At 43.1% G+C, this 15,898-nt stretch overlaps 1 protein-coding gene across 2 annotated transcripts in view; it reads right to left on the bottom strand.

The window, feature by feature from the left end:
- NSF (N-ethylmaleimide sensitive factor, vesicle fusing ATPase) overlaps positions 1–15,898 on the bottom strand; it is a 73,971-nt gene that overhangs the window by 23,713 nt on the left and 34,360 nt on the right. For both annotated transcript variants that reach the window (XM_063179062.1, XM_063179063.1), the window contains exons 9-12: positions 5,968–6,167; positions 2,354–2,519; positions 1,849–1,923; positions 351–538 (exon numbers count right to left, since the gene is read on the bottom strand). In XM_063179062.1, the coding sequence (XP_063035132.1) occupies positions 351–538; positions 1,849–1,923; positions 2,354–2,519; positions 5,968–6,167 (629 nt within the window). The remainder of the gene's footprint in view (positions 1–350; positions 539–1,848; positions 1,924–2,353; positions 2,520–5,967; positions 6,168–15,898) is intronic.

The following is a 15,898-nucleotide window of genomic DNA, read 5'->3' on the forward strand; positions in this document are numbered from 1 at the left end:
CCCCCTCCTCACAGAACATTTATCAACACATTGAGCTGCTCAGGCTCCAGCAGAGCCTCCCTAGAAATGGCTGTTCCAATTCCCACCTCATCTTCTGGGTCCAGTGCACAAACTGTGCTCAAGACTTTCAGTTTTTGGCAAAACATCCTCAAAAACCACCCCTTCAAGCTGTGCAAGAGGCACCTGGAGGGCAGGAGGGGGAAGAGGGAATTGAGAATGAAAGAAAAGCACAGGGAAAAAGTGAATTTCATCTCCTAAGGTACACTGATAGGCTCCTTTCCATTTGGAGGTAAACATTCCGTATTCCAAACAGAATTATTTTCCTTTTTTTGCCCCAGTAGAAGACTGACCTTGATGTGTCTGTTCATGGCAGTGGACTGAGCAGCTCGAACCAAACCTTCCAGCTCAGCACCACTGAAGTTCTTGGTCTCCACTGCCAGCTCTGCAATGTCCACATCCTCAGCCAGCAGCTGGTGCTCCCTCATCCTCACTGTGTGGATGTGCAGGATCTGGAATCGGCCCTTCTCATCTGGCAGGCCTGGGATGGGGGAAAAAACCACAAAAACCCCTGAGAACATCACTGCAAACCCCCTGACCCTCCCCTCAGTGTCGTCACTGTCACATTTTCTGAAAAATCCGTTTGCCAGGATTTTTTTCTCCTGGGAAGCTGAGAAGCCTCAGGGAAAAATGAAAACAATATTATCTGATTGATTCTCCTGTGTTTTGCTGCTTTGGAATGTGGTTGGAGAGTGTTTATCCAACAGGTGCTTGTTTGATTGGTTTCATGTGAATTGTTTTAATTTAATGACCAATTACAGCCCAGCTGTGTCAAAGCTCTGGAGACAGTCACAAATTTTTCATTGTTATCTTGTTAAGCCTTCTGTCTGTATCCTCTCTTTCTCTCCTTTAGTACAGTATAAATGAATATAATATAATATAATATAAATGAATATAATATAATATAATATAAATGAATATAATATAATATAATATAATATAATATAATATAATATAATATAATATAATATAATATAATATAATATAATATAATATAATATAATATAATATAATATAATATAATATAATATGATATAATATAATATAATATAATATAATATAATATAATATAATATAATATAATATAATATAATATAATATAATATAATATAATATCAGCCTTCTAAGAACATGGAGTCACATTCATCATTTCCTTCCCTCATCTGGGGACCCCAAAAATCCCACACAGTGTCCCCTCCTTCCAAGGCCCCTTCTCACCATAAGCAGCTTCACTCACAACCTTCACTGACCAAATTCTGATCTCAAATGCAAAGTCAGTGATTTGTTCTCATGAATCTAAGATGATCTGGGCTTATTTTCTTAATAAAGCCTACATGATCAGATATTCCCTAATTTACCCTCACTGGGTGTGCACAAAGGTCCCTTTCTAGTTACTGACAGACAGCTGCTTTTCCAGTTGCTTTTCCAGTGCCAGATTAAATGGCAAACCAAGCTCTTGGCCAACTTTTAGTCCACCCTCTGTTCTTTCCTGTCCTTCCTGCAATTTCCACCCAGGAATGATCTGTATCATTATCTACCTCCTTTGCTTCACACAAATATTCAGGGTCCTGCCTGCCCACCCTGCAGGGCAGAAATTCAGATCAGGTATCAGTAGGGAAGAATTTATCAGTAGGGAAGTCCAAAGTGGTGCTTTATTGGTCTGATTTAATTGATGTTCTGGAGGGAGCTGCAGGAATTTCAGCACCTGGGCCATGCTGGGGATTGCTCACATTAGGATCTGTATTTGCTTTGCTGCTGTGGGTCCATGGAGCTGAGGAAATGGGCTCTTACCAATCTCCATCTTCACCTCCAGCCTCCCCGGCCTCAGCAGGGCCTCATCAATCAGGTCAGGTCTGTTGGTCATCCCTGGAGTCAAAGATAAAACAAAACAGTTATCTGAGCTGCCTGAGTGGGTTTACAGCCCACAGAGGCAGGGAGACACTCAAAGAGTCCCAAGAAAACAGACAGAAGGCACTCCTCTTCTGGAATGCTCAGGGAGAGTCAGGGCAACAGGGATCAAACCTGTTCCTGTGGCTCTGTCTGCCTGTCCTTGGGCTCCTGCAGCAGGACAAGCACAGCAGGAGCAGCCCCAATCCCCCCCAGGCTGATAAATCAATTCTATCAATCCTTACAAGTTCCCCTACAGTATGAAACCCTCCTTATCAAAAACTAAACAAGGAAATTGCTGAAAGCAGCAATATCTGCCAACCACAGCAGCATCTCCCTTTAAACCTGCTCCAACAGCAGCCTGAGCTGACCAAACCCCAGCCCTCAGGACAGAGCAAACCCCACGTACCAATGACCAGGATGTTGTTGAGCTGCTCCACACCATCGATTTTGGACAGCAGCTGGTTCACCACGGTGTCGTGCACGCCCGTGCTGCCAGCCATGCTGCCCCTCTGCTTGCAGATGGCATCAATCTCATCAAAAATGATGATGTGCACCCCACTGTTGGCTCCAAGCTGGGGGAGAGAGGACAGGAGTGTCACCAGACTCCAAAATCAACACCAAGCTCAGCCACACAGACACAGAGTTGTATTTGCAGGAAGAAATGATGAATCTGACTCCATGGCCTCAGAAGGATAATGTATTATTTTATGATACTACATTATATTAAAGAATGCTGTACTAAACTGTACTAAAGAATACAGAAAGGATACCTACAGTAGGCTAAAAAGATAATAATGAAAACTTGTGACTCCTTCCAGAGTCCTGACACAGCTTGGCCCTGATTGGCCAAAGAGTGAAAACAACTCACACCAGAATCCAATGAAACAATCACCTGTTGGATAAACAATCTCCAAACACATTCCACATGAGCAAAACACAGGAAAAGCAAATCAGATAATTATTGTTTTCATTTTTTCTCTGAGGCTTCTCAGCTTCCCAGGAGAAAAATTCTGGGTGAAGGGATTTTTCAGAAAATGTGAATCTGACAGACACAGCATTGAGAGTCCCTGTGTGCTCAGTATCACATCTCTGTGTGTCTCACCCCTCTCCAGGGGAACATCCTGCCCATTTCCAAATCAGGGAACTCAGGGGGCTCTGCTCAAACTCAGAACTTTGCAGCTGCACAGCTTTTAGGGAAGAGCACAAGGCTGAGCAAGCCAAGCAAAGGCCAGAGCTCAAAAGGCCCCAGCACTCAGCACCTGGGAACGGGACAGGTACCAGGGACAGGGAACAAGGCCTGTCTGTGGAAAGAGGGAACACCCCAGGCTGCACTGAACTTGGTAAATCCCCAGCTTGCCAGAGCAGCTTTGCTGATAATGTTTTTAAGGAGCCCAGTCAGCCCCAGCACTGCCATTTCCAGGTTCACTCAGGGGTGAGGCAGTTGCAGCTGCTAAGAGAACAGGATACTTTTTGTGACTGCATTATGAAGCTTTTCCCCTTCAAATTCCACCTCTAAAACATCTTTTGTGGCCAGGGCAGCCCATGTTATCACTGGGTGCATGTGCTGGGCCTGGCAATCTGCCCCAGACACAGGCAGCACAATGCCAACCTTTGGGAGACCTTTTTAATCTCCCAGCTGTCATCAGGCCCAGCCCCTGCAGCCAATATTGAGTGGATTTTCACAGGTGTGTTATTGCCAAGGCAAAGCAGCTCCCAGAGATGCAGCAGCCACCAGGAGATTGCTCACATGGGTCTGTGTTACCACACAGAGCTGATTGACTGACTAATAAACCTTCTGCTGAAGAAATGAGATTATTTCAAGTCACCACCAAAACCTGAGTCTTGTGAGCTGATCAAAATTAAGGGATCATTTGCTAATGACTTCTAAAAAGACTTCCCTGTATTTAACTGTGACTAGCCTGACATTTGATTTTCTTTATCAGAAAAATCTATCAAGATCACATGATCAACAGCAGAGAAAAATTACCATAGCACACATGAAAGAAGTATTTATACCACGAAACTAAAGATTGGGGTTTTGAAAGCCGGCTAAAGCAATGGATAAAAAACATCACTGAAAAAAACCAGAATCTTTATATTCACTTCCAGTTTCAAAGATCTTTAGTTTCAAGACATTATTCTCATCCATTAGTTTTCTGCTGAGAAAAATTAACCATGTATAGGTTATAACACTTCAAATGCTGTAACATACCAATATACCTGCAACCTAAAAATCTTAAGGCTTATGTGCCAGCTTAATTTAGTAAGAAAAAACCAAGCAATGGATAAAAAACATCACTGGAAAAAAAAAAACAGAATCTTTATATTCACTTCCAGTTTCAAAGATCTCTGGTTTCAAGACATTATTCTCATCCATGAGAAAAATTAACCATGTATTGATTATAGTGCTGTAACATACCAATATGCCTGCAACCTAAAAACCTCAAAGCTTATGTGCTAGCTTAATTTAGTAAGAAAAATCCAATTAGATTCAATTATGTCTCTCCTACAAAAGAAAAAAAAAAAAAAAGAAAAGAAAATAAAAAGACTAAAAACATAGGAAAATTTGCACAATCTGAGTTTTAGGGAGCCCAGCTGCCTTTTCCAGCTTCCAAGGCTGTTTTCACAGCTGATAGGCACTCTCTCCTGGTCTGTCACTGTTACATTTTCTGAAAAATCCCTTCACCAGGATTTTTTCTCCTGGGAACCTGAGTGGCCTCAGAGAAAAAACAGTATTATCTCATTTGCTTCTCCCTGTTTTGCTGCTCTGGAATGTGGCTGAATATTGTTTACCAACAGGTGCATGTTTGATTGGTTTCATGTGAACTGTTTTTACTTAATGACCAATCACCATCAGCTGTGTCAGACTCTGAGGAGTCAGTCACGAGTTTTTATTATTCATTCTTGTTCAGCCTTCTGTCTGTATCCTTATTCTATTTCTTTAGTATAGTTTTAATATAGTATTCTGTGATATAATGTGATAAAATATAATATAATGTGATACAGTGTGATATAGTATGATATGATATGATATGATATGATATGATATGATATGATATGATATGGTATAATAATGTGACGTGGTATGATATAGTCTAATGTAATGTAATACAATGTAATATAGTATAATGTAATATAGTATAATGTAATATAGTATTATATTATATTATATTATATTATATTATATTATATTATATTATATTATATTATATTATATTATATTATATTATATTATATTATATTATATTATATTATATTATATTATATTGCATTGCATTACATTACATGATATAGTGTGATATGATATATAGTATGGTATAGTATGGTATAATAATTATATATATAATAATTATAATATAATACATATTATATATATATAATTATAATATGATATAATACAATATAATATGATATGGTATGATATGGTATGATATAGTATGATATGATGGAATGTAATGTTAATATAATATAACATAACATAATATAATATAATATAATATAATATAATATAATATAATATAATATAATATAATATAATATAATATAATATAATATAATATAATATAATATAATATAATATAATATAATATAATATAATATAATATAATATAATAGCTATATTATGATATTATATATGATATGATATATGATATATGATATATGATATATCATATATCATATATCATATATCATATATCATATATCATATATCATGTATTATGTATTACATATGATATATGATATATGATATATGATATATGATATGTGATATGTGATATGTGATATGTGATATATGATATGATAGATCATATGATGTAATATATTATATAGTATGGTATGATATTGTATAATATAGTATTGTATAATATAGTATCATATCACATCATATCATATATCATATCATAATAAATCAGCCTTCTCAGAACATGGATTCAGATTCATCTCTTCCATCCTCCTGGGGACCCTCACAAAGACCCCACTGCTCTCATCCCCATCGCCCCCATGGCTGTGCATCCTTACCCTCCTCTGCTCCTCCTCTGCATCAGCAAACAGCTTCCTGATGTTGGCCTCGGACTCCCCCACGTACTTGTTGAGGATCTCGGGCCCGTTGACCACCTTGGGCTCCCTGGCGTTGAGCATCTTCCCGATCTGCCGCGCCATCAGCGTCTTCCCGCAGCCCGGGGGGCCGTAGAGCAGGATCCCCTTCACGTGCTTGCAGCCTGCAGGGACAGGGAAGGCATCGTGGAGAAGGCTGAGCTACAACAGAGACCAAGGAAGCCAAAGAATAAAAGGAGGGTGTTGGGAAGGAGGAAAGTTTGACAAGAAAGTCTCACAGGTACGCTTGGCAGAAAGATTTTTGAATATAGAATCTGAAAAATGGAATAGAGATGGAAGCAAGATTTGATACAGAAGAAAAGAATTGCTGAGCCCTAACCAAGGAGGCAAAGGATATGTTAGTTAGAACATCCTTAGAGCAAAGGATAAACCCACCTCAAACAAGAAGATGTTTTCACCAAGCACAAAGATAGCACAGGCAAACACGCCTGCCGATGGTGCAAGTAGAAAAAAGATCTCAGAATTTTCCACTGCAAGAAAACTGAAAAACAACTTCCAGCTTAAACTGTAATGTGCTTTTAGTGAGTGGAGAACAGTAACATGAATATGGTAATTACAGTAGTTATGATAGGCTAGAGATAAAAGTTAAGGTATAGATTGGTTCTACTGTGTGAAGATGCTCAGCAAAGAAAAGTATAGAATGCAGTGTAACCAAAAGAAAAGTCTATAATGCATTATAACCTAAACTAAGGGTCTCCAGGGCTGCCTGCAGCTGGAGCTGACAGCTGTAGGCACAGCTCTGTCACCTGAACTGCTGTGACATCTTGGATGGAATAAACTGCATTTTGGATACAATAAACTGCATTTTGAAGAGCCACCTGGAGTCCTCAGGAGTCTTGGGGAATGGTGGAGCTCAAAGGCTTTTTTCCATTTTTTAATGACTACATGAAAATCTGATTTTACTCCATTTTTGTGGATTGACTTCTTTAAGAATGTGACCCATCCATGGTAACCTCACCCCATCCCACAGAGCCCTCAGGGCTGTCACACCTCCGGGCAATTCTGCCTGTTAAGGACAAACACACCTTATTGTCACAGATGTATTTTATGAAAAATCCTTTTGTCGGGATATTTTTTCCTGAGGAGCTGAGAAGCTTCAGCTTCTCCATGTTTTGCTGCTTCAGAATGTGATTTGGAGAACTGTTTACCCAGCATGTGAATTGTTTTTACTTGGTGACCAATGACAGCCACCTGTGAGCAGTCACAAGATTTTATTATCATTCCTTTCCTTTCAAGCCTTCTGATGAAAACTTCTATTATTTAGTATACTTTTAATGTAATAAAACTATTTCTTTTCATATAATATATATTATAAAATAATAATCAGCCTTCTGAAACATGGAGTCAAGATTCTCATCTCTTCCCATATCAGGGTTGCCTGCAAATTCCACCCCTCATCACTCTGCTGTGATTTCACTTACTCCTGAAGGTTATGGCAATAAAGAATTGATTTGAGTCTGAACCACTGCTCAATATTATTTAATTCCTGTGACCCACAGGCTCTCCTCCTTCTCTCTCTGGTTCATTCACTGTAGTGAAGCTCCAGGTCACTGCCCTGAGGAGCAGCTGATGCTCCCAAACCCCAGAGAGCAGCAGTGCTGCACTGCCTAAGCCCAGCAATAAAGCTGAGAGGGAAAATCAATCCTGCTGGGCTTTTCTGCAGATAAAAAAATTTACTCCAGGAATCCAGAGCTGTGCCTAAAGAACTCATGAGTCAGCACTGTGAGTCAAAACCATAAACAACATAAACTGAAGACAAATCTCACAGGGGAGGGAGTGAGGCACAGATAAATTAAAAGTTGCTCCTGTCAAATCCCTGCCATGAGGGCATTGTGACCACGGGGGAACAGGATCTGCTCTGCAACCAAACTGCACCAGCCAGGGTGGTGCTGACAAAGTGATCTCTGCAGGGAAAGCCCAGCACAGCAATGCTCCAGCTCCTGGGACCCAGCACGAGGCCACCAAAGGGCTACAGAGGCAACCAAAGAGCTACAGAGGCAACCAAAGGGTTACAGAGGCCACCAAAGACATAAAGAGGCTACCAGAGGGCTGCAGAGGCCATCAAGAGGTTACAGAGGGCACCAAAGGGTTAAAGAGGCCACCAAAGGGCTACAGAGGCCACCAAAGGCATACAGAGGCCACCAAAGGCATACAGAGGCCACCAAGGGGCTACTGAGGCCATCAAAGGCATAAAGAGGCCACCAAAGGGTTACAGAGGCCACCAAAGGGTTACAGAATCTGTCAAAGAGCTACAGAGGCCACCAAAGGGGTGCAGAGGCCACTAAAGGGTTAAAGAGGCAACCAAATGGTTACAGAGGCCACCAAAGGGCTGTGGCAGGTCAGGGCTGTGCTCCCAGCCCAGCCAGGCAGATCCATGGTGCTGCAGGGAGTGCCACAACACAAACACCAACACTCTGGGCCTGCTTGGTTCTTCTGGTTTTCTCCTCAGTCCTGAGAGAAGTGTCTGAGGCAGCTGGGGGGGCTCAGCCTGAAGCCTGAGGACATCCCTGGCCACCTGCTGCCAGACTGGCTTGCCACTGAATGGGCAACACTGAGAGCAGGGTCTCAGTCAGGTGACAGAACATTCCAGACCCCCAAAGCAATTCGTTCCTCTTCAAATCAAACTGCCACAAGCAGCTCCAGCAGACATCTCCCTTCACAGCCACATTCACCCGGCTAAAATCAAAGTTTTAAGGACAAGCAGGACTTTATTAAAATTAGACAGGTGATGACAAATCCCAAATGTTACCTCTCAAATCACAGTGGGATCCTCTGCACCACACAGGAATTTTGATTAAGTTTATCTCCCCCTCTGCTGATTTCACCAATGTGGCCCAAATGTCAATATTATTATGAGAAAATCTTTCTAAACACAAATTACAGCTGTGCAGACATCTCCAGCCAGTTCACCATTTGATGAGCTCCAAAAAAAGGTCATTGCTGCAACCTGAGCCTTAAATTCTGCCCTTCAATGACAGTTAGAGGCTGAATAGGGACTTTAACAGGAAGTTAAATATGGGAAAAACAAAATCTGAGGGAAAATTCATTAAAAATGCTGAGAATGGGAGAGTTACTGGTGCTACCAATGGAAGTCATTCTGTTTTGACCCAGAAGATCACCTGCCCAAAGACAAGATAAAGTTTATTTGTTCAATTCTCCCTCTTCAATTTAGTGGAGAGATCAGAAGAACCGATTTAGTATAAGAGGGATTTTCTACTTGGGAGTGTAATTCCCCTTTTTAATTAAAATCAAAGCATTCTGGTGGGATTGGATCACTCAGATGAACCACCAGGAACCTGCATGGATGGGAAGGCCCCAGCACAGCAGGGAGATTTTTATCTCTGCACATTCATCTTGGGGCAGGTTACAGGAAGTTCAGGGTTCCCAGGCTTCACCTGACATACAAAATTTCCCTACAAGTAGAGCTGGGTGGAATTTCCCTCTCATGCTGTAAGCCCAGAGTGTCTGATTTGAATTCAAAGCTGGGGCAGGGAAAGGACGACATCTGAACCAGAAATTTTATTTTCTCAGTGGTCAGAGTTTAGATTCATCAAATCCTTTGCCACTGGAAAGAGAATACAAAGTGAAGTTGTCCATGGATCTCTAGAAAGGGATTCCTCACCACATCCCACTGGCTTCAGACCACACAAGCAAAATTTCCCTACAAGTAGAGCTGGGTGGAATTTCCCTCTCATGCTGTAAACCCAAAGTGTCTGCTTTGAACTCAAAGCTGGGCCACACCTGAACCAGAATTTTTATTTTCTCAATGGTCAGAGTTTGGATTTATCAAATCCTTTGCTAGAAAGAGAAGACAAAGCGAAGTTCTCCATGGATCTTTGGAAAGGGACTCCTCACCACAGCCCACTGGCTCTGAGGAGCTCAGTGCACACATCTATCAGGCAATAATGAGATTTATGACAAGGGCATTTATCCATTTCTGAGGGAATGTGCTAGAAATGAAAATAAATCAGCATCTCAGAGAGCCACTTCCAACAGAATGCCTCTGGCTACAAAACCAGCATCAGGACCCTCAGGAAAAGGGATTTTGGTGAGAGTATCAACAAACAAAACCAAGCACAGCAGCAAAGAGTAAACGTCTATCAAGAGAGCTACAGAAAGATCCCAAATCCCTGAGGCAGGTTCTGGGGGAAGCTGAGCACAGCCAGGATGTTCAGAGCCCCATCTCACCTGGATTACAGCAGCACAATCCCACCAGCATTCCCTGATTCCTGGGATAGAGCTGGGTCATTCCCACCTGCTCAGAAAGCCAACACTGGGATTTGGGAATGTGCTGAACATTTCTGCCTTGTGAACACACACAGACACCCCAGGGCATGGGGACACCCAGCTGGGCACAAACTGGGGGTGCCAGATCATGGTGATGCCACCAACCAACACCCCTGCAGCCACCTGGAGCAGAAGCAAAGCCCTCCCAGACCCCACTGATGGCTCATACAGAAATTCCCTGCTGCAGGTTTGGTGTAAAGCCCCTTCCCCTCCCTCCATCCCATTTCCACATTCCATGTTAAAAGGGAATCATTTCCTTTGGTGACTTTGCAGAATTTGCAAGTCCCATCTCTCATACCAGGACTGAAGACCTTCAAGTCAGCTCACTCTGTGTCCAAAAACTTTCCTGCCACCCGCCCTGCTCCCTCCTCCAAAAGTTTTACAGTTTTTCTCATCCACATGAACAAATTACATCAGGAATTCTAATTAATTAATCTCCTTCACTTTCCTCCCCATCCCTGGGGGATACCAAAGCCAATCCCTGGATCCAGGTGCCTCAAGGTGAGCAGACAGGTTAAATCCCACAAGGAGGAGAAGGACAGGAATGCACTGGTCCAATCCTCCAAAGTTTTCCAGTTGTACTCATCCAGCAACCCAGCACATGAACAAATTCTGTCAGAATTGTGATTAACTCAGCTCCTTCACTTTCCTCCCCATCCCTGGGGAATACCAAAGTCAATCTCTGATTTTTAGAAGGAGAGGCAAGTGATAGAGGTCAGGGACTTCCTCACTGCTCTCCCCAAAGGAATTCAGTGCCCAGACCCAGCCTGGATCCAGGTGCCTCAAGGTGAGCAGAGCACTTCAGGTGAAATCCCTTTGGGAAAGCACTGGTCCATCCTCAGCAAGGAAGAAGAGTAAACAACAGCAAATGCTGAGTTCAAGCTGTTAAATACTTATTTACAGCAGTGAGGAGTTGACATTTGCTGTGACAGCTGATATTAATAAAAGTGACAAATGGGTAGGAACAGGCAACAGAAGCAGAAAAAGAACAAGGGACACAAGAGCCCACAAGTGTTGGATATGGGCAGATCACTTGGACATGAACTTCAGCCAAGGGAGCTCAGAGTGGGTGAAATCACCTCAAAATCAGTGAGAACCTGAACAGGGTGGGTGAGAAAGCAGGGAGGAGATGGTGAATGTCATCCCTGGTGTTGCAAAGGGAAAAGGGAGAGAACTCTGGGCTTGGACTAAATTGAGAGGTCCCTTCAACCTCAGCTGTTTTCTGACTGTGTTGTACAGAGCTAGCACTAACCTGATGGCTGGGAGAAAATGTCTTTTTAAGTGGGTAGAAGAAAACAAGACTACAAGAAGTAGCCAGAACAACTTTGAGACAACTTCCCTCTAGGAAAACATGGGGTTCCCCACACAGAGGGTTTGAGGAAACAAAGAAAGCAAGAAAAGGACATTTAGACTTCTCTAAAGATATAAATATGTGTTAGACACCCTCCTAGACATGCAGGCTGAATGAAGTAAGAGGTGGATGAAAAGCAGATTAAAATTAAACCCCACAAACTTTAAAGCACAGTGAGAAATGATCCCTCCTGAATTTAGTGGCATGTGGTGCCTGGGAGATGGAACAGAACAGAATGCTCCAATTAAATCTGCACACTGCAAAGCCAAGAGCTACAAACACACACACAGGCAGGATTCAATTCATCTGAAATCCATGTAACCTGATGCATGAGTGTCTAATTGGGGAGGGATAACGAATTGCATGATGCAAAACACAAAAAATCATCCCAGTGAGGATTCTGCCCAGCCAGGACCTGCTGATTCACAGCGGATCCATGGTTTGGGTTGGGGATCACAGTCCTGAGCAGGGAAAGGAGCAGAAATAATGGTGGGTGATGTAGAGGTCATAGAAATGGCCTCAGAATCCCAAAACTGCCCTGGAGAATGCTGGAGAGACAGGAGCAGGCTGGATGCAAAGGCTGAGGTATTTCCAGCACCCCAGCTGAGGTTAAACATCCCTGACACTGATTTTTCATTAAAATGACCCTATTTCAGAATAGCTGGGTGAGAATCTTTCCATCATTATTCTTCTCTTACAGTATCTCTGAGTACTTTGAGAACATTAATGCATTAATTTTTAAGGTAGCTTAACAGACAAGCCTCCACTTCAGACAGGATCTGGGGAAGAAAATAATCTGAGTGTCTGCTCATTTCAATGTTCCTCTTGTGTTCTTGATGCCTCACTTCTCCATCATGAGCTGGACTTCAAAATTACAGAGCTCTGAGACCAAGAGGGCAGGCCAAGATGGTTCCCAGGAAACAGAAACCACCTTCAAAAAGTCTGATTTAATTTATTTATGATTTGGGTTCCATTTCAGTCTCTTAGAAGGAACACATAACACCAAACATTTCTCTACCTGTTATTAAACAACATATCCATGCACAATTTGCTCTTGGAGGCCTCCACAACAATTAATGTGCCACTGAAATCAGAGAAATTGCTTTTCTGCTGCAAGTCAAGGCTCTGTTTCAGAGCTTGGGGATACCAGAGTGTTCTTAAATAAGGAAAAGAGGGTCAGCACAAGTGTTTTGTTTTCAAAAGGGTCAGCACAAGTGTTTTGTTTGCAAGTCTGAGAAGGGACTTTCGAGGTTTGTTGCAAGTTACAGCTCCAGGCACCAAATATCAAAAATGTTGTTCCAAGTGAATAAATATCTGTGGGAGTCAGGGGGAAAGGAAGAACAACAAGAAGAGAGAACAGTGGAATGAGCTGGGTTTAAAGGCTCAGCAGAAAAACAGCACCTACCATGGATGGGAAGAAAACACAACATTTGTCAAATAATCAGAGGAGCTTTAGCTGGAGCAAGAGGATGCAGCAGAGAGTAACCCAAGGCAGATTCCCTTCAGCACAGAGTGACACACCCTGAGCTGGCACAGACATCCTGGAAGGGCTTGGAAAGGAGGAGGATTCCCTGGAAACAGAGCTAGGAAGGGCTGTCCTCAGGGAGAACTGCCTGGTGTCTCCCTCCAGCAGTGCCCCAAGGTGTGAAGTTCCTTCCTCAGAAGTGAGAGAGGCACCAAAATGTTTCCAAACATCTTCCTCAAACCTCATCCAGGTAAGGATTTAATTCCATTTGGCAGCCACGGGGTTGGCACCAGTCAATCTTCCCTTTGAGGGTGTTCAGGCCCTGGCACAGGGTGCCCAGAGCAGCTGGGGCTGCCCCTGGGTCCCTGGCAGTGCCCAAATCCCAGGGCTTGCAGCAGCCTGGGGCAGTGGAAGGTGTCCCTGCCATCACACTGGATGGGGTTTGAGGTCCCTTCCAGTCCAAACCATTCTGGGATTCTGTCACATCACACACCCAGGGAGCTGATCTAGCTGAACACTGACCCTATAAACTCTTTATTAATAGCATTTTTTATTGCCAGCTGTATTAGCTCCCCACAGAGCCATGCAAGCCCAAAACCACCAGAACAGGGCTGGGACATCACAGATGGCAAAAAACCAAACTGCCCCTTCCAGGCCAGGGTTGGTGCCCAGCTGGGGCTGATCTAACATTCCTGCTCTTGTACCAGCAGAGTTTCCCCCCTTGGATGATATGGTTAACTAACATTGATTTATGTGCTCCAAACCCAGAACATTCCATGGAAGTTAGATAAACCACACACAAATTGCAAGTAATGCTGGAAGGGTCTATAGAGCCTCTGTGTAGGTCTGGACAGAAATATTTATTGCATTTGGCATGGAAGCTGCAGTCTGGGAGCACTGGGCAAAGAACACAACTGGGTGAGCACTGCAGCACCAGGCAGCAAGCAAATTCCAGCTTTTCCTTTCCCAATAAATTATTCACAAAGGTGAACAGCTGTCACACTGACATTTAGTTAAGAATATAGTTAAGAGCAAGTTATAACTAAGGCAAAGAAAATGAATGTCAGAAAGTTTTTGGGTTTTTTTCAAATTTCAGATAAGCTCTTTAGCCTTGGGGTTAATCAGAGCTCAGGAGCTCTGCTCCCAATCCAACTTCTTCCCTGAAAAAAGTCTCTTTGTGCAGCCTGGCTATAAACATGCACAGCAAGAATATTTGTACTAAATGTAATTTAATGGGGCACACCTTTAATTCATTGCCCAGGGTAATCCAAATACCAGTGGTCCTTCACAGAATATTTGTCTTCTTTTATTAAACAACACCAATTATCTTTTACCTTTTTTCCTTCACATGTGGTCCCAGCCAAGGGCTCTGTGCTGCAGCCACAGAATCAGAGAATCCCAGAATGGTTTGGGTTGGGAAGGGACCTTAAATCCCACCCAGTGCCACCCCTGCCATGGCAGGGACAATTTCCACTGTCCCAGGCTGCTCCCAATGTCCAACCTGGCCTTGGCACTGCCAGGGATCCAGGGGCAGCCACAGCTGCTCTGGGCACCCTCATAAGGAACAATTCCTTTCCAATATCTCACCCAAGTCTCTCCTCTGTTAGTTTAAAACCACTCCCATTCTTGTCCATGTCAAAAAATCACTCTCCTCTGTTTTATAAGCCCCCTTTAGGCACTGGAAAGGGCTCCAAGATCTTCCTCTTCTCCAGGCTGAACATCCTCAGCTCTCCCAGCCTGGCTCCATGGAAAGACTTTATAAATACACACAACAGCTGCTTCAAAAGGTAAAAATATTTCAAGTACAGGAGGCTGAGCTGGCCACCAGTGCCTCTGGGTAAAAGCTGTTCTTTCCACAGCCAGCACCATTTCTCTTCTTTCCTCTCTCTGCAGAGCAGTTAAATATTTAACAAATCTAAGCATTTTATGTTCTCAAGCAGGAGCAGAGAAAGTTTTATCTTGCCCACAGCCACAAAACCCATGAGCCAAAGGCCTCAGCTCTCACATCAAGAGGAATTAAAAGGCAGGAGAGAGAGAGAATCAGCCCTGGGGTTTCTCCATAGCTCCTCCATACGTGCCCAAATCCCCAAGGCAAGACTGAAGGCACATCCCAGGGAAGTTTATTTTGCATCAATTCCACAGGCACTGGAAGCTCCACACACCCCCACACAAACAGGATGGAGCTCCTGATGGAAATCTGGTTTGTAATCAAAATCTTGATTGCTTCATTTGTGGAGAGAGGGAAGGTGGATCAGAAACATAAACATACACAGAAATTACACAGCTATGGATTCCAAGTTCAAATAGGAGCCCACACAGATTATATTCCCAGAACAAGGAGCAGCCAGAACATCCCCAGCCACGTTCTGGGACAGAACCAGACACCTGCAGCTGCACACTGCTTACTAAAAATTCAACCCTGCACCATTTATCTGCCTGCCAGCAGATGTTTACCAAGTACTGGGACTGCCTTTCCTTCCCTTGACCCAAAAAGAGAAGTTATATTTAGAATCTGTGCTTTTATTTCACAGACTCCAGGAGGTGCCATGGCCTGCCAGCACTTCAAACCAGAGCAGCAGAGCTCACAGCCCATGCTGGGATTACTGGGCTCAGGCTGGGGAGGACAGGGCTCATGGTGCAGCTGCCAGGAGGAATAGGAGGTAAAAGAGATTATGGCAGGAGCATTAAAACAAAATTTCCTCTGAGCTGCAGGGACAGATCATGGCCAGGCA

Source organism: Melospiza melodia, chromosome 30 (assembly GCF_035770615.1).
Source record: "Melospiza melodia melodia isolate bMelMel2 chromosome 30, bMelMel2.pri, whole genome shotgun sequence".
In the NCBI taxonomy this organism is placed as follows: domain Eukaryota; kingdom Metazoa; phylum Chordata; class Aves; order Passeriformes; family Passerellidae; genus Melospiza; species Melospiza melodia.